General features: G+C 36.7%; 1 protein-coding gene across 1 annotated transcript in view; it reads right to left on the reverse strand.

Annotated features, from left to right (window-relative positions):
- Window positions 1–190: 190 nt before the first annotated feature.
- The window catches only part of LOC117327466 (serine-protein kinase ATM-like), a 61,405-nt gene continuing 41,870 nt past the window's right edge, over window positions 191–19,725 (reverse strand). The window contains exons 52-58 of the mRNA XM_033884468.1: window positions 18,527–18,667; window positions 18,018–18,293; window positions 17,319–17,484; window positions 16,856–16,942; window positions 16,244–16,358; window positions 15,888–16,099; window positions 191–2,597 (exon numbers count right to left, since the gene is read on the reverse strand). Coding sequence (XP_033740359.1) covers window positions 2,413–2,597; window positions 15,888–16,099; window positions 16,244–16,358; window positions 16,856–16,942; window positions 17,319–17,484; window positions 18,018–18,293; window positions 18,527–18,667 — 1,182 coding nt within the window. The 3' untranslated portion in view covers window positions 191–2,412. The remainder of the gene's footprint in view (window positions 2,598–15,887; window positions 16,100–16,243; window positions 16,359–16,855; window positions 16,943–17,318; window positions 17,485–18,017; window positions 18,294–18,526; window positions 18,668–19,725) is intronic.

A 19,725-nucleotide genomic window follows, 5' to 3' on the forward strand; every position in this document is an offset into this window, starting at 1 on the left:
TTCTGTGATCTTATCATGGGTGGATACTACTGCACCAATTCATAATAATTGCTAAAAAAATGTTGACAGTGTTTGAATTTAAAAAGTAAAGATATTGATTTATGATAACATGTAGTAGACAAACAGAATACATTCTGTACTGTAAGTATAGGTACATGTATTTTAAAGGTAATGCCTGTTATTTTACTGAGGTTTGATCTACCTGTATCAATCTAACTTTCAACAAAAACAAGAATTTTTTTTTTTAATTTTCATGCAACAAATATGCTCCTTTATTGTCAAAAAGCAACAAAAAACAATAACAACCAACATGTATTTCACAGTAACAGGAATTTGTGTCAATTTAAAGTCTGAATTTATCAAGATAATGTAGCGAATCTGATTAAGTATACTGACAGCACTTTTGTAATAATGATTTTTTATCAACAAAATGTTTGAATCCAAGTAGAGGATTCATACAAACTTCAAATAATACTTAAATGCAACATACAGTGAAACTGCTTTACTGACACCTGACTTTTCAGACTAATTGCTGTAATATCAGACATTGCATCGTGATGAAATATTTTGTTTTCATGATTAAATCTGTCATTACCAAGACAACAACCTACCGTAAGACCCCTTCCGTCCTGGCCAACATGGGTGATTAATTTAAGTCGTTATAACTACAAATGTAGTTTCAAAATAGGTGTGAAATAAATTTACAACTTAAAATTATTCCCTTGTTAGTTATAGTTTCAAGGCACATCATCTCACATCTAAAAGGTGGCATGTGTGAAGGATTTTTTAATTTTGCCATTACATATTTCAGGGGTACAGACTAACAGAACCCTTGGATTTTGAAGGTGGATTAATAATTCTGTCCCTCTTGATGCTAGTAAAGACTGATTCACTGATACACTGTCTGAAGTGACCAAAGTTTTCTGTCTTTCATTTCAATCACTACAGCTTTCACTGTATTATTTATCAATTAATCACCTCGAATAGGAAATATCAATATTCAAATTTAAACTTGTGGGTGGTAAAGTAAACTCAGAAATTGAAAAAAAAAAAAAAAAAAAAAAATCAATAAAGATGGTGTCATCCAGTGTCGATTGCACACACCCATTCCTACTGGCCATTAACGGCCACTAACTAACCCCCCCCCCAAAAATCCAGTCACTACTACAGATCTAAATATACTATGCCATATTATGACATCATGCATATTTCTTACTGTACCAGATTTTGCACATTATAGATCATTTATAACAAATATTTTTTATCAAGCAACTACACAACCATGAATTTGTATATGTCACAATACCTTTTAAGTCCTACATATAAAAAGAAAATTATTTATGAATCTAGATTGATGTGTTAAATTACCTTTTTAAGTCCTACATATAAAAAACACTCTTGAGTTATGAATCCAGATTGATGTGTCGCGCTGTACATGTATATGATTATCCCTATGTGTAGCGCTGTACATGTATATGATTATCCCTATGTGTAGCGCTGTACATGTATATGATTATCCCTATGTGTAGCGCTGTACATGTATTTGATTATCCCTATCTGTAACTTTGGTTCATTACTTCTATAAATGTAGTTTACATTCCCATGGCTGTCAAGGCCATCTTCACAGTTCACAAATATCGGTTCTGTGGCATTTAGGGTAAAGTACATCTTCCACTACCTTGACTTCTCCAAAACATGACCACCAGTTTAAGTAATTTTTGGAGACCAACCAACACAATTTCTGCATTTGTAATCTCAAATCACTATGGCAACTATCACTATGCCATGAACAAATAAATTGTCATCATACTAAAACTTCACTTCTCTAGTCCTTCGTCAGGGAAAAAATGTGACTTTGGCCCTGCCAAAAACAGCCTTCCCTTTGAACAATACCAGGTATGTAATAGAGATTCCAGCATCTCTTGAATAGTCCTCACCACTGGTTTTTAAACCACTAGATTTTAATCCTTCACATGCAAACATATCTCTGAAACAGCACTGCATTTTATTGGTCGAGCACTCCCCTCTGTCAAAGGAATCAGCATGCTTCCATCAGTCCTAAACATCAAGAGGTTTCCTTCGGTCCAATTAAAGACATCACCATGCTTCCTTCGGTCCTAATAAGACACAAGCAGGCTTCCTTTGGTCCAAGGCATCACCAGGCTTCCTTTGGTCCAAGGCATCACCAGGCTTCCTTTGGTCCAAGGCATCACCAGGTTTCCTTTGGTCCAAGACATCACCAGGTTTCCTTTGGTCCAAGGCATCACCAGGCTTAATCCTTTGGTCCAAGACATCACCAGGTTTCCTTTGGTCCAAGACATCACCAGGTTTCCCTTGGTCCAAGACATAAAAGTCTTCCTTACATCCTAGAGATCACCAATTCAAGCCAATAAAGTAGTGACCTAAAGAGCATTACAAGTATGGCTGCCACCCTGGGAAAAGCCTGGAGAGATTTTTGGGGTCGCGTGCCTCCTGTATAAGATGGTTAACTTGCCCAGCCACACTCAGCTGTATCCCATCTTCGATCCCCTGTAACTTCTGCTGTAATCGCAGTAACACACGCTCAGCCAATTTGTTGACATTTTCTCTGTTTTCCTCTGAAAACATACAAAACATACAACTTTAAATATTTTTCGTTAACGATATACAATGTACTCATCAAACAAACAATTTTGTTATAACACTGTTGTCACTTTTACCATACATTTACCTGGTAATGATTGAAGATTTGAACTAACAAAGTGACTGAAAAAGGGCAAAATCCTTTATAAAATGAAACCTGAGATGCTGCATATTGACATAGCTAGGCCAAGAGTTTTTCAACATTCGAAATTATGGTAAGCGATTGTATGCAATACCTAGTACAATTCATGCACGTGAACAAAGGGCAACAACTCTATATATAGTGGAGTCTAAAGTCCTATAGGGGACACTCCACCAACACCAGAGGTGCCTACAGGTAAAATTTATCAATTTGAAGTTATATAATGTATAAAATATATGTCCCAGAAAAATTGATACAGGATCAAGAATGGCCATGCACAACTCTATATTTATAAATTAGCAGGGTAAGAGATGTGATTTTAGAACACTGCTATATCTCAACAGGATGTACAGAATCAGATGCAAAATCCAATACAGTAGAACAACACTGTGTATCTGAACAATGCAACTGTTCAGATATGTGGTTTGCAAATACAGTTGATACAGTAAACAGATATTTTTCAGACAAGATCATGCCTAATAAGAAAACAGCCATGAATTTTTATAAGACACTCAACCATCCATGGAGGTATAGTACTCACATGTAAAATCAGTACACACAGAGATAGTCGGATCGTAAATATACAGTAAGAAAATATCTTCCATTAGTCCTAGTGGGGGATTGATGGTCAAAGTGAAAAATTTACCTCCCTCTCCTCTAGTTGTATATGTTAGGAGACATGTTACTAAAGTACCCAGGTGCTATCACAATATTAAAGCAATATTTCACACACCAATCACATTAACACAATTTCATTGTTGGATGATACCTACAGGCTACAGAGATTTCAGTTTCTCTATTATCTACATATAGACATCAACTCACTAAGTCACTATCCTCTTTAACTAAACTTAATAAAACCAAAATCCACACTAATTTCCCATATAAAAGTAGAAGACTCTCTTTTATAATCATAATATCATGTGACAAGCACTCCTTTAATGTCATCTCTTGTTTAATGTGTGTGTGTTGTATGGTGGGTGGTATGTTAAGGGGGTTGGGGATGGTATTAAGGCAGAGCCTAGGAGATTTGGGGGGGGGGGGGGGGGGGGGGGGGGGGGGGGGGGTTTAGGCCATAAGATATGATCTAGATTTACATCATTTTATTTTTCATAACTTACACTGTATGTATGTACGGGTTTCATATTTAGTGCAAAATGGAACCCAATTAATCCAAATGACAGTTTCTAGATCTCCCAATAAAAAAAAAAAGAAAAAAGAATTTAAACTATTAGATGGCCATTCCGGCTATGAATGCTTTATTTACATGTAAATCTAAAACATGAGAAAACTGAACTTTTAGTGAACTTCACAGCAGAAATAAAATTTAATTGTATGTGGTGTTTGAATTTTGATACTCCTCTTAGTGACTTCAACAACATGAATACAAAATTAAATTCTAAAAACTATTTGCATTACATTTCACCATAAATAAATTGAATTTCTAAAATGTGTTTGCATTTATAACAAAAGAGCTGAAATATCCTTTTACAACAGTAAATATCCCCGGTAAGGCAGAGGTGTTAAAGAAGCATTATAAAATAAATATAAAATTCTAATTCAATTCAGGAGAGAACTCGAGAGGTTTACACACTCCTAGCTTACACAACATCTTCTGTCCTAATGTAAACCTGTCAACTTTTCTGTCCATCACCCTTATGAGAACAAATTAATGTTATGTACCTTGCCAACTCTTGCCATTCTCAACTATAATATGTAATTTACAAGTACGGCAATTCTTCTCAACAATCGTCTGTGAAGTAAATGATATCGTGCCCTAATTATAACGTCACTTAAGTGGACATGTCAACCATACCTAGCCTTCACTACAACAAAGAGGCAAAACTGTCGCAAGGCATACTTGGATGTTGATAATACTGAACACAGGAGCCATCCAAAAATTATCGCTATCTGAAATGAAGAGTATCAGTTTTTCATCTGAGAATTACTGCTGTTTGAGATGTTGAAGAGTATCAGTTTTTCATCTGAGAATGACAATTTTTTGAGATGTTGAAGAGTATCAGTTTTTGATCTGAGAATTACTGCTGTTTGAGATGTTGAAGAGTATCAGTTTTTCATCTGAGAATTACTGCTGTTTGAGATGTTGAAGAGGATGAGTTAATAATTCTCCCATACATTTTTTTGGCTTGTATAATCCAACTTCTCAAATATTTTTTATCAAAGTTTGATCAATTCCATCAATTGGTAGTACATTGTGATCAACATCAAATAAAACATAAGTTATAACTGACATGATTTCAGCCAATCAGAGGGTAATTAAATGGCAGCCATTTTGTCTTTTAATCACATAATTAAACACTGCCATTGTCTTAGTATATCTCAACCACATGTACATACCAATTTTCATTAAAATCTGACATTATCTAACTTTCGACCAATCAGAAGCCCCATTTGGTGGCCATCTTGAATTGTAATTAAGCATTTTTTTTTCATTTAAAATGAGGGCTGTCATGATCATCCATCCCATCAAGTTTAATTAAGATCCATCAAATGGAACAAAAGTTATTACTGCTTATGATTTCAGCCAATCAGAGGCTGTGACAGCCATCTTGGATGTTTGATCTGTAAAAAAAGGTAAGGTGCACAACAAGACATCTAACTTAATTATTATGTATACAAAGTTTGGTGAGGATTGCATAGGCAGTTCCTGAGATTAGCTACTTAAGATTGAATTGGGAAGGGACAGAATGTGAGGCGACAAATATTTGTAGCACTATATGCCCCCCATTTTATAACGGGGGCATAAATATGGCAACACACTGTGGCCATGATGTGATAATTGCATTTTGGTTGTGAGGTCTTTGTATTGTTTAAGAACATGCGATCTGTCATACCCTAAGGGTTGACAGAGATATCACACCCTAGGGGTTGACAGAGATATCACACCCTAGGGGGTGACAGAGATATCAAACCCTAGGGATTGATTGAGATATCACACCCTAGGGGGTGACAAGAGATATCACACCCTAGGGGGTGACAGAGATATCAAACCCTAGGGGTTGACAGAGATATCAAATCCTAGGGGTTGACAGAGATATCACACCCTAGGGGATGACAGAGATATCAAACCCTAGGGGATGACAGAGATATCACACCCTAGGAGGTGACAGAGATATCAAACCCTAGGGGATGAGAGATATCACACCCTAGGGGATGACAGAGATATCAAACCCTAGGGGATGACAGAGATATCACACCCTAGGGGATGACAGAGATATCAAACCCTAGGGGATGACAGATATCACACCCTAGGGGATGACAGAGATATCACACCCTAGGGGATGACAGATATCACACCCTAGGGGTGATAGAGACATCACACCCTAGGGGATGACAGAAAGCAAACCCAAGGGGATGGCAGAGATATCACACCCTAGGTGATGACAGAGATATCAAACCCTTGGGGATGACAGAGATACCACACCCTAGGGGATGACAGAGATATCACACCCTAAGGGATGACAGAGATATCACACCCTAGGGGATGACAGAGATATCACACCCTAGGGGATGGCAGAGATATCACACCCTAGGGGAGGACAGAGATATCAAACCCTAGGGGTGATAGAGATATCACACCCTAGGGGATGACAGAAAGCAAACCCAAGGGGATGACAGAGATATCACAACCTAGGGGATGACAGAGATATCACATGCTAGGGGATGACAGAGAAATCTTCAACAAGTAAAAATTTGTGAACGAAGGAAGAATATATTTTCCATTACACCACCCAACCTTCCCAACAGCTGGACACATGGAGACATGTAGCAATGGTCAATTTCAACATAATATCTGATCTGATCTGAAGTAAGTGACAAGACTCCATTAATCACATTAAAAGATCTGCATACCAATAACAAATATGTAAGGGAGGTGAGAATGCATGACAAAGAAAAGTTAATATACCAAGCAGAGTACATTCATCGATCTATATGTATTAATAACAGACAATAATTACCGAAGATTATTTAATTCAAAAGATATGTATGTAGATATAAGTTTCAGACCTGCCAACCTTTCAAATTCAAAAATAGTAATTTGGCCCATTTTTGAGCAAAAAAAGAGTAATTCTTAACAATTCTTGCCAAATCTATTGCATCAAAAAGAGTAATTTGCTACTATTTCGAGAGAAAAAAGAGTAACGACCACCACAAAATAGTAAAGATTACTATAAAATAGTAGTAGTTGGCAGGTCTGAAGTTTTATTTGCCCTTATGTGGTATGTTTACAATCTTTTTACAAGTATTAAAAATTAAGTACAAAAATGAGGTTTATACATTTGTTTATTATGTAAACATCTCATTGCTTCGTACATCTAAATCATACTAATCACAGAAAATGTAAATTAGATATTCTAACACATTACGTCTTTCCTTTAAACACAATAACCAGCCAACTTAAGTTACAAAGCTTGAAAGAAACGAGGACTACATAAAAATGATCCCTACATTTAAATTCTTTACATGCGAGTTAAAGTAGACAACTTACGCAGAGGTTTTATAACCATATATACATAAATTCTGTTCATAAGTAATTTCCATCTGACAGAAACCATAAAACGATGAATATCAAATCATCAGCTAAAATTTCATAACGAGAGTGTTTCATTTCTGAATTGGGATCATTAAGAGATCGGGTGTCGTGTTAGTGACAGTGACAGTTCTGTCGATAGACCTGCCGAGGAGGCCAGCCATTGTAGTTTACACTTGATCACATGTCCAATTTTAAACTTAAAGATCACTGTAGGATGCCTGTCACTCTAAATATTGCTGATTGATATATGGGGATGTATTTAAAATACCATCGCTTCAAGTGACATAAATTATCCACACTTTTATCTTGTGGCTTTTAATCCCTGCCTTCCGAAAAAGTGACCAAACCTTGAAATGATCAGATAAACAAAAAGCTTTCTGTCAGTACGAAATGATAAACACTTAAAATATTTGTTTAATCATAGCAAAAGGACCACGGAACCTGTGTCTCTCATTTATTTCAATTACTCTCTGAACAGAAGATTGAAATTATTTGAACTTTCATGTATCACAGAACTAACACAATATAGTAAAACTTGCTGGAGGTCATATATAATAGGTCAATTACTGAATGGCTGTTTTCAAAAGGAAATAAAGATTGTCCTACAGTTCATCTTAGGTTTCAAATAATTTCATAGCAAAAAAGACATCACAAGTATGTGATACACATCCCCTCGGGAGCCAAGTACACACGCTGAAATATCCTGCAATAAGTCCAGAGGCCAAATCATTTAGGGTATTCTCATACTTGACCAATATATGAATTTTGATCAAAATCTGTTTAAAAAATGAAGTTGCTTGATGGGATTGCCTTTTAAAGTAAGTGACCTTGTTCTTGACCTTGGAATCCCTAAACATGAACTTGTTTGAAGTCTCCTCAATACTTGACAAATCTATGAAGTTTGATTAAAATGCATTAAATAATGAAACTGCTGGAGCCCTAAAAACATTTTCTATAAATAGTAACAGTGACCTTGTGTTTAACCTTGGAACCATCAAACATATTTGCTTGAGTAGAGGTATTCTTAAAGTTAACCTTTATATCAAATTTGATCAAAATCCCTTTAAATCCCAGAAAATGTCTATAAGACATAAATGCCCCCACTGCCACAGACCACCACAAAACACAGTTTGGTGAGGATCACATCAGCAGGTCCTGAGATTAGCATGGGTAACACTACATGCCCCCCCCCCCCCCCCCCATTTCATGGCGAGGGCATATAAATGATGCTGCTGAAGCACCGAGATACCCCCCCCCCCCCTCCCAGCTCTATTGCAAGCAGATAATAAGGTGTCATGTACTACTTACAGTGATAGATACATTGTAGTCAGAATATCTACTTTAATATACTGTAGGTGTCATGTACTACCTACAGTGATAGGCAGAATATCTACTTTAATATACTGTAGGTGTTGTGTACTACCTACAGTGATAGATAGTCAGAATATCTACTTTAATATACTGTATGTGTCGTGATCTACCTACAGTAATAGTCAGAATATCTACTTTAATATACTGTAGGTGTCGTGTACTACCGACAGTGATAGATAGTCAGAATATCTACTTTAATATACTGTAGGTGTCGTGATCTACCTACAGTAATAGATAGTCAGAATATCTACTTTAATATACTGTAGGTGTCGTGATCTACCTACAGTAATAGTCATAATATCTACTTTAATATACTGTAGGTGTCGTGTACTACCGACAGTGATAGATAGTCAGAATATCTACTTTAATATACTGTAGGTGTCACGTACTACCTACAGTAATAGATAGTCAGAATATCTACTTTAATATACTGTAGGTGTCGTGTACTACCTACAGTGATAGATAGTCAGAATATCTACTTTAATATACTGTAGGTGTCGTGTACTACCTACAGTAATAGTCAGAATATCTACTTTAATATACTGTATGTGTCATGTACTACCTACAGTGATAGATAGTCAGAATATCTACTTTAATATACTGTAGGTGTCGTGTACTACCTACAGTGATAGATAGTCAGAATATCTACTTTAATATACTGTAGGTGTCGTGATCTACCTACAGTAATAGTCAGAATATCTACTTTAATATACTGTAGGTGTCGTGATCTACCTACAGTGATAGGCAGAATATCTACTTTAATATACTGTATGTGTCGTGATCTACCTACAGTAATAGTCAGAATATCTACTTTAATATACTGTATGTGTCGTGATCTACCTACAGTGATAGATAGTCAGAATATCTACTTTAATATACTGTAGGTGTCGTGTACTACCTACAGTAATAGTCAGAATATCTACTTTAATATACTGTATGTGTCATGTACTACCTACAGTGATAGATAGTCAGAATATCTACTTTAATATACTGTAGGTGTCACGTACTACCTACAGTGATAGATAGTCAGAATATATACTTTAATGATGTCATCGCTGAACTGTAAATTTTTTATCCAAAAATGTGCAGCCATCTCCTTTTGTACAAGTTTGTGAACTGACCTTCTAGGTAAAACATGATATATCCCAGAGGGATCTTGGTGCCTACATCAAATGCTCATTATTGGGGCTTATCATTGTAAGGCTCATCTTTTCTCTGTTCCTCTTACTTAATCAGAAACTGAGGGAAACTACATAATCTAAAAAAGATCAATCACGAACTTTCTGAGAAATAGTGATAACAAACTTCAACTAATATCCAAGATGGCTGCCTATCAGCCATTTTGTTTTTTCAGATTAGTTTTAAAATTAACCATGCATGAACGAAAATGGATCAAAGAGAACATATGCATTCAGTTGGAGAAATACAATGCATCATTCCAGCTACTATATACTTCTCCAGAATTAGCGACAGCTTATCTCAAAATTGTACAGTGACAAATAGTAAGTGAAACATTAACACATTAAGATTAATTTTTATCCAATTGTCAAAAAAAAAAACAAAAAAACTTCACACCACAAATGCCTCTTAACCTTTTGTACAAGCTGAAATATAGACCTCCTAGAGCAATAATACAGACAATACCTACAAAAAAAATACGGATACATAAATACTCCTGATTTTGTGTAATTAATAGACTAAAAAAAATAAGAAAAAAAAGTATGATCATGTGTATAGGTAAAATGAGGAGAGAACAATGGGGTATCTGTCACATGGCATTTATATATCGCATATCTGGTACAACAGGGAATGTGATCAGTAAATATTGCAATACGAGCGAGAGTTTTTGTTGGAAGGCTTGACAGGTGGTGGTGTGTCGCAGACTGACACATCCCCTCAGTGACACCCCCCAGGGTCTCTTAATTATTATGTCACATCCATGAATGATAAAAACACAATAATGATAATTTTATTTCTCTTTTTTCCATCTCCTGGTTTAGATGTTAATCCACCATGCTTATTATTCATGCTTGGTGGTATTCTGTATATAATGTGTAGATGTTGTATATATACATGTCCATTACATTATATAGTACAGAGCAGTACTACTGAATTAGTTATTTCATAATGACGCGCATCTACAAAGCCAGATAAATACATATCATTTTGTTCTCAGATATGATGTATGCACATCATATGTTGAAATAAAAGGTCCATGGGGTCTGTATTCAATTTGCTGAATCTTTTCAATTTCTGATTTTAGCAACAATATCTGGGAGCTAGGGTATGGATTGTAGCTGATATTATCATGGGGATGGAGAAGGGACTGCTGTATGATTTGGGGTTATGACTGATATATGATTTATGTTTAGGGGAGTTCCATCTTTAAAAGAGTGGGGAAATAGGTCAATTTGATCAGTGTGGGTAATGGTGTTCCAATCATAATTGCCATGGGGGGAGCCAGTGTGTTGAGGGTCCCAATTAAGATAGTGAGGTAAGGGAAGTAGTTAGAAGTTCCAAACATGAATGGTAGTCGGATGGTGTTATGGTTCGTATAATGCTTTAGATTGAGAGGGCAGTGTTATGGTTCGTGTAATGCTTTAGATTGAGAGGGCGGTGTTATGGTTCGTATAATGTTTTAGATTGAGAGGGCGGTGTTATGTTTTGTATAATGCTTTTGATTGAGAGGGCGGTGTTATGGTTCGTATAATACTTTAGATTGAGAGGGCGGTGTTATGGTTCGTATAATGCTTTAGATTGAGAGGGCGGTGTTATGGTTCGTGTAATACTTTAGATTGAGAGGGCAGTGTTATGGTTCGTATAATACTTTTGATTGAGAGGGCGGTGTTATGGTTCGTATAATACTTTAGATTGAGAGGGCAGTGTTATGGCTCGTATCATGCTTTAGATTGAGAGGGTGGTTTTATGGTTGGTATAATGCTTTAGATTGAGTGGGCGATGTTATGGTTGGTATAATGCTTTAGATTGAGAGGGCGGTGTTATGGTTGGTGTAATGCTTTAGATTGAGAGGGCGGTGTTATGGTTGGTGTAATGCTTTAGATTGAGAGGGCAGTGTTATGGTTGGTATAATGCTTTAGATTGAGAGGGCGGTGTTATGGTTGGTGTAATGCTTTAGATTGAGAGGGCAGTGTTATGGTTGGTATAATGCTTTAGATTGAGAGGGCGGTGTTATGGTTGGTATAATGCTTTAGATTGAGCGGGCGTGTTATGGTTGGTATAATACTTTAGATTGAGAGGGCAGTGTTATGGTTGGTATAATGCTTTAGATTGAGTGGGCGTGTTATGGTTGGTATAATGCTTTAGATTGAGTGGGCGGTGTTATGGTTGGTATAATGCTTTAGATTGAGTGGGCGGTGTTATGGTTGGTATAATGCTTATAATGCTTTAGATTGAGAGGGCGTGTTATGGTTGGTATAATGCTTTAGATTGAGAGGGCGGTGTTATGGTTGGTATAATACTTTAGATTGAGAGGGCAGTGTTATGGTTGGTATAATGCTTTAGATTGAGAGGGCGGTGTTATGGTTGGTATAATGCTTTAGATTGAGAGGGCAGTGTTATGGTTGGTATAATGCTTTAGATTGAGAGGGCAGTGTTATGGTTGGTATAATGCTTTAGATTGAGAGGGCGGTGTTATGGTTCGTATAATGCTTTAGATTGAGAGGGCGGTGTTATGGTTGGTATAATGCTTTAGATTGAGAGGGGCGGTGTTATGGTTGGTATAATGCTTTAGATGAGAGGGCAGGTGTTATGGTTCGGTATAATGCTTTAGATTGAGAGGGCGGTGTTATGGTTGGTATAATGCTTTAGATTGAGAGGGCGGTGTTATGGTTCGTATAATACTTTAGATTGAGAGGGCAGTGTTATGGTTGGTATAATGCTTTAGATTGAGAGGGCGGTGTTATGGTTGTATAATGCTTTAGATTGAGAGTGGCGGATGTTATGGTCGGTATAAATGCTTAGATTGAGAGGGCGGTGTTATGGTTGAGTATAAGGCTTTAAGATTGAGAGGGCGGTGTGTATGGTTGCGTAGTAATGCCTTTAGAGTTGAGAGGGTGGTGTTAGTGGGTTGGTGATAAATAGCTTTAGATTGGAGGGAGCGGGCGGTGTTAATGGGTGGTATAATAGCCGTTAGATTGAGAGGGCGGTGGTTATGGGTTGGTATATGACTTTAGATTGAGAGGGCAAGTGTTCTGGTTCAGGGTATAATGCTTTAGATTGAGAGGGCGGTGTTATGGTTCGTATTAATGCTTTAGATTGAGAGGGCGGTGTTATGGTTGGTATAATGCTTTAGATTGAGAGGGCGGTGTTATGGTTCGTATAATGCTTTAGATTGAGAGGGCGGTGTTATGGTTGGTATAATGCTTTAGATTGAGTGGGCGGTGTTATGGTTCGTATAATGCTTTAGATTGAGAGGGGTGTTATGGTTGGTATAATGCTTTAGATTGAGTGGGCGGTGTTATGGTTCGTATAATGCTTTAGATTGAGAGGGCGGTACCGGTGTTATGGTTGGTATAATGCTTTAGATTGAGAGGGCGGTGTTATGGTTGGTATAATACTTTAGATTGAGAGGGTGGTGTTATGGTTGGTATAATGCTTTAGATTGAGAGGGCGGTGTTATGGTTCGTATAATGCTTTAGATTGAGAGGGTGGTGTTATGGTTGGTATAATGCTTTAGATTGAGAGGGATTGTATTGAAAGTTGAGAGAAAAGTATAACTTGTGGCCAGGGGTAAGTGGAATTTCCAGGTAAAAGAACGAGGCAGAATGACAAAGCAAAGTTGTGGACATTGACACTGTAATTCCAGAGGATTAATTATCTAGATAACAAGCTTCAATTAATCATAAAAAGATGGATTATACACTTGGCAAAAAGAACACTTATATATACCTAGAGATGCTAAAAAGATAATATTCATAACATAGAAAAGCAAATACATTATAGAACAAAATCTTCAAAAAATGATAATTGGATTATTTTTATAAGCTTGTGTATTTGCTGAGAGATCATTTTCAGCCCCTGAAAGTCATTGTATGATATGTAGCCACCACACAAACACACCACACACCATGTTTGGTGAACATTTCCCTGACAGACCTGACAATATCACAGCCTTAATCTTGTCTAGTTTTTACATTTCTGAATATCACCACAAAATATTAAATTATTATGATTTCACGGGTATAGAAATCAGACTAGCAGCTCCTTCATATCATGACAAGGTTCAATTCTGATACCCATCCAAAATGTATTCAATTACGCATAAAAGTAGCTCATGAATATTCTAATTCCTGGACATTTTGTATAAATATCCATAAATTTCACTTTAGCCTGAATGCGGTGAATATATATAATTACTAAGGCATTTTATATTCGTTAGAGGATAAAATCTTCTGGAGCTGTTACTAATGATGTGTTCTTATCTATGTTTGATAAATCCATCATTTCCTCTGCCATTCTATAGTCAGTTTTTCTAAAACAGCTAATTTCTTGTTATTGTTCTGATGTTTGGTCCAATTTAAGCCATTATTTGTTGTCTGCAGACATGCATCATGTTGTGTATATATAGACTTTCTGTCCCTATAACATACATATGTAACTAGATAATCCATCATGCTCTGCTTCCAGAAATAATTACACTTCAGTCCGTCCCTTTGTTCTGATTCATATAGTTCTATTCAGATGATCACTACCTTTTCAAAGATATGTATGTTTCAGCATGAATATTCATGAAAATAAGATCTCCATGTAGGAATTTTGTCGCCTAAAGTCGATGTCCTCTAATTCAAGATGTATGATGTAATATGTGGTTCCTTGATGAACTGATAACGAAATTGTTATATTACTTGTGTTGAAAACATCCATATCAAGTTTACTGTACGGCATCTTAAGGTGGAGCGATCTTCACTTTAGAAAGTGATCTGATTGTACATGTAGTTCTGTAACTTTAAGGTGGAGCGATCTTCATGTTAACGTATACTGATTGTACATGTAGTTCTGTAACTTTAAGGTGGAGCGATCTTCATGTAAAAGTATACTGATTGTACACGTAGTTCTGTAACTTTAAGGTGGAGCGATCTTCATGTAAAGTAAAGTATAATGATTGTACACGTAGTTCTGTAACTTTAAGGTGGAGCGATCTTCATGTTAACGTATACTGATGTACATGTAGTTCTGTAACTTTAAGGTGGAGCGATCTTCATGTAAAAGTATACTGTTTGTACATGGAGTTCTGTACTTTAAGGTAGAGCAATCTTCATTTAAAAGTGTTGTTCTGATTGTACATGTAGGTCTGTAACTTTAAGGTGGAGTGATCTTCATGTAAAAGTATACTGATCGTACCTAGAGTTCTGTAACTTTAAGGTGGAGCGATCTTCATGTAAAAGCATACTGATTGTACCTAGAGTTCTGTAACTTTAAGGTGGAGCGATCTTCATGTAAAAGCATACTGATTGTACCTAGAGTTCTGTAACTTTAAGGTGGAGCGATCTTCATGTAAAAGTATACTGATTGTACATGGAGTTCTGTACTTTAAGGTGGAGTGATCTTCATGTAAAAGTTTATTGTTTATATATGTAGTTCTGTACTTTAAGGTGGAATGATCTCCATATGGAATAGGTACCAGAGTAATACAATTTTTTCCCCCCAACTATAACCTAATTCCATAAACCCCTTCAAATGAACTACATATCTATTTTTCTGACTTCAAGTTTGAGCTGAATCCCACACTGGTGGAACTTGAGAAGTTCAAAATGTGTTTTTCAAAGTGGTGACCATCTTTCATTTGCCACCGATTAGCAAAATAACAATACTTGGTCTCTCAGAATCATTTTTTAGAAAAGTCTGAGCTGAAACCCACTGGAGGAACTTGAGAAGTTAAGAATACATCTTGTTCAGGAAAACCATTATTGCACAATCATGTTACAAAATGGTTGCCATGGCTACAGTGTTAAAAGTTTTTACGGGGCCCAAAAAATAACAACACTTTGTTGACTTACTTTCCTTAACATCCTTGACATCCCCAACATCCCTTAAATTTGATTTCCAGCTCAATAGCACCCATCTTGGATTTCAGATTGATCCCAACAAATAACAATTCTTGCCCAGAACCATCTCAGGATCATTTAAGGGAAGTTGGAGATGACATATTGAAGCACCTAACATCTCAACTGTACTAACCTGAGCCCCCGGCCATCTCTAGCATGTCGCGGGCGGTGTTAGTGACATTGAGTTCAGAAGCCTCGTCAGTACGGTCACGGCGATGCTGCAGTGCGTACGCCTTGGCAGGCGACATGGACCAGGTGTTGATAGGATCATACAGTAGCACCTCCAAAATAGTAAGCAGCGCCTCCTGGTGGTCATGCATAACTTCCATTGTCTTCTCGCAGCACCTGCACACAGTTGAAAAAACATATTAGTAACAATTTCCTATTAGAAGATTAAATATTGAGTGTTATTTAATTAATTCCAAAGATAACTAACAAGTCAAAAGGACGGTAAAGAGAGACATCATTGAATGCTATGGATATCCGTACCTGCGGAACACGCCCTCCACTCCCGACACACCCATACCATCCACAATATCCCGTGTCAGACGAAACGGTACAGTTTCTGGTGTTGGTAGGATTCGGCCTTGTTCAAATGCCACACCTGTTAGACGAAGGACAATTAAGTCAGTACAGTTAACAACATATTGTAGTTAGACTTAACCATGTTGAGCTCATAATATTCATCAATGTTAATTAATGCTTCTGCAAGTTTATCTGGGTTCAGAACTCATTCGTTACCAAAGTCAGCATAAATGAGCTTGGTTGATTTAGAATATAAATCCTCACCTAAATCAATATGGACGAGCTTGGTTAACTAAATCAATCAATCAATACTCACCTAAATCAATATGGACGAGCTTGGTTAACTAAATCAATCAATCAATACTCACCTAAATCAATATGGACGAGCTCAGTTATCTAAATCAATCAATCAATCAATACTCACCTAAATCAATATGGACGAGCTCAGTTAACTAAATCAATCAATCAATACTCACCTAAATCAATATGGACGAGCTCAGTTAACTAAATCAATCAATCAATACTCACCTAAATCAATATGGACGAGCTCAGTTAACTAAATCAATCAATACTCACCTAAATCAATATGGACGAGCTCAGCTGTTTTACAGTCCACCAGGATGTTCTGTACATGTCGGTCCCCAAGGCCAAGTATGTAGCCAACTGTAACAGATATCACAAAGACAGGTGCTCAACAGCATTAAAAGTATTTTAATGGAAAAGATGCTTGAAATGTTGTAGTAGCCTCACAATGTAAGACAAATCGTAATCAGTATAAAACATCTTTAAACAATTAAATGTACAGTATATATCCTGATAAAAATGCTCTTGTAAATGTAATTGAGCCAGATTTTGTCTCCACTCTCTTGTTTCATAATATCCTATTTTCCAAATACCAGTGTCACCTATATTGGTATTTAGGAAAGCTATCTGAAAACTCAATTGACAGTTTCCTTAAAGCAATATACATTAAATTTAAAGACTCCGCTATGATGGAATTTGTAGATACTAAAGTGCCTACCATATAAGATTTACTCACCTATGGAGTTGGTAGCCACACTTCTGGTGTAGGCTAGTCGACGCTCATACCAGTGAGCGGGCTCTGGAAATTTTTCCATGAAGAAGTGTCGGAAAACAGGCCGGAACTTACTACACACTTCTAGGAATGTCTTGTATTTATCCTCCGACGGTTTCGCATGTACTCCCTACAAAGTAACATTAAATATGTTCTCTGATGATGGGGCTAGCCAGAGTAGAATACAAATGGCAGTACCATCTTTATCCTGTATGAAGCCCAGGGTACCATCACAAATTTTTATTAAGAGGGTGGACAGTGGGCTTATTGCAGGACTATGAAAAGCATTTGCTAGTATTTTTACAATAAACATGGCTGGGTTTATGACAGGGCATGGGCTTCTTGTCAAATAAATATGGTAAGTCACAATATTTAGACTGTAATAACATGGTCTTATTGTCTTTCAAGGCTCGGAGTTGATTTTCATGAAAAAGAGAATGACTGAATGGTCTGATATTGACTATAAATATAGTTGTGTATTATAATCTGGAGATCTGCCAAAGTTCACCATGAAAATGTCATATTAAACCAAGAAAACAGAACTATTTATAGAAATATTAAGGCCTTTTGAAGCATATCAACATAAAAATCATTTTCACGAGAAATTTTCAGATTTATTATTAACAGCCATAATAAGTAAAGTTTTGGTTATCATTTACTTACTGCAAGTTCCCGCCTACTGTCCATTGCCAGGGGGTCGTGAGGACGGTAACGCCTGTGGGCACCCTCAGCCTCCCCTTTACCTCCGATCAGGTACTCGCCTATGGGAAGTGTGCCTTCACACCACTCTAACAGGCCGCTACACTGGGACAGTGGGATGACCTTGTACTGGCGAATCTGAAGGTCACGCTTCCTCGTCTCAGATTTTTTTTTGAGAAGGTTATTGACCATGCTGAATACCTGCTGCATCACAGCATCCTGGCGAAGGTCGTCACGACCCTGTGGTCAAAGCAATACAAAAGCTTCAAAGGTGGCTTTTTTTAGGTATCATGTGAATTTTTAAATTCTTAATTTGTTTAAGACTTGAGGAAATTGTCCAAGAACTGTTCAATTTACCTTTAAATTATTATTTCTTTTAATCCAAATACTGTTAAAAAGAACAAAATATAATTGTCTATTCCAGTTGAGCATTTCATCAATGGAAAATGTTAGAAGATTTATCTCCCCCTTACCTTCACTAGCTGACGATAGCTGCTACCATCCGATCCAATACAGGATATGATCTTTGGGAGGTTGATGCCGCCCGCCAATTTAAATGTAGGTTGGAACTTATGTATGTAAGTTATGTTGGTGTAGTTTCCACTGCGGTCCACCTGAAATTTGTCAATATGAAATATAAAAAAAAAATCATTGTACCTGATGTAAGATCAAACTGAATTTCACTTTCTATATAGAACAAAGGCAGGGCACTAGCATATACATTGTCTACATTGAGTATATCCAACTTTGGTAACTCCTGGTTTTTATTCTATATTGTATACTAGTCTAAAGACCAGCGTTTCAGGGCTGAGAGTGTTTCTGTGTGTATTTTATCATTTAGAAATATTGGTCACGACACACTGAACTCAAAAGTAGCAAACCCCATAATGTGTCACAAACAGGTAACATACAGGTATGTTATGGCACACCTCATACACTGACAGGTAATTCCATAATGTGTCACAAACAGGTAACATACAGGTAAGTTATGGCACACCTCATACACTGACAGGTATTTCTACAAGTGCAATCAATGATTGCGAAAGCTAACCGGCGGCAGCAATCACACTTTGCATTCATTTTTTATGTAAGTATAAGCATGTCATTTTGAAATTGTATGTCACATAATATCGCTCCTAGACCTCTAATGGATGTATAAACCAAATAAGAAGGGTGTGGACTTACAAGCTTTTCAAAACCAACCCCCAAAATCTTTAAAGTGAGTTTTTTTCTGCATGATTTGCCACAGCATCACTCCTGGATCTCTAATGAATGTATAAACCAATTTAGAAGGGCATGAGGTGTATACTTTTGGACTCACAAACTTTCCAAAAAATGACCCCAAAAACTTTAAAGTGGGTTTTGGTGCCAAAAAAGTTAAGTCCACAAAATGGTAAAATGCAAAAAAATCACATATTTTTTCTGCATGATTTTGCCATAACATCATTCCTAGACCTCTAATGAATGTATAAACTAAATTAGAAGGGCATGAGGTGTATACTTTTGGACTTACAATCTTTCAAAAAACTTACTCCAAAAACTTTAAAGTGGGTTTTGGTGCCAAAATTTAAGTCCACAAAATGGCAAAATGCGAAAAAAATCACATTTTTTTTTTTTGCATGATTTTGCCATAACATCATTCCTAGACCTCTAATGAATGTATAAACTAAAT

Source organism: Pecten maximus, chromosome 5, assembly GCF_902652985.1.
Source record: "Pecten maximus chromosome 5, xPecMax1.1, whole genome shotgun sequence".
Classification (NCBI taxonomy): domain Eukaryota; kingdom Metazoa; phylum Mollusca; class Bivalvia; order Pectinida; family Pectinidae; genus Pecten; species Pecten maximus.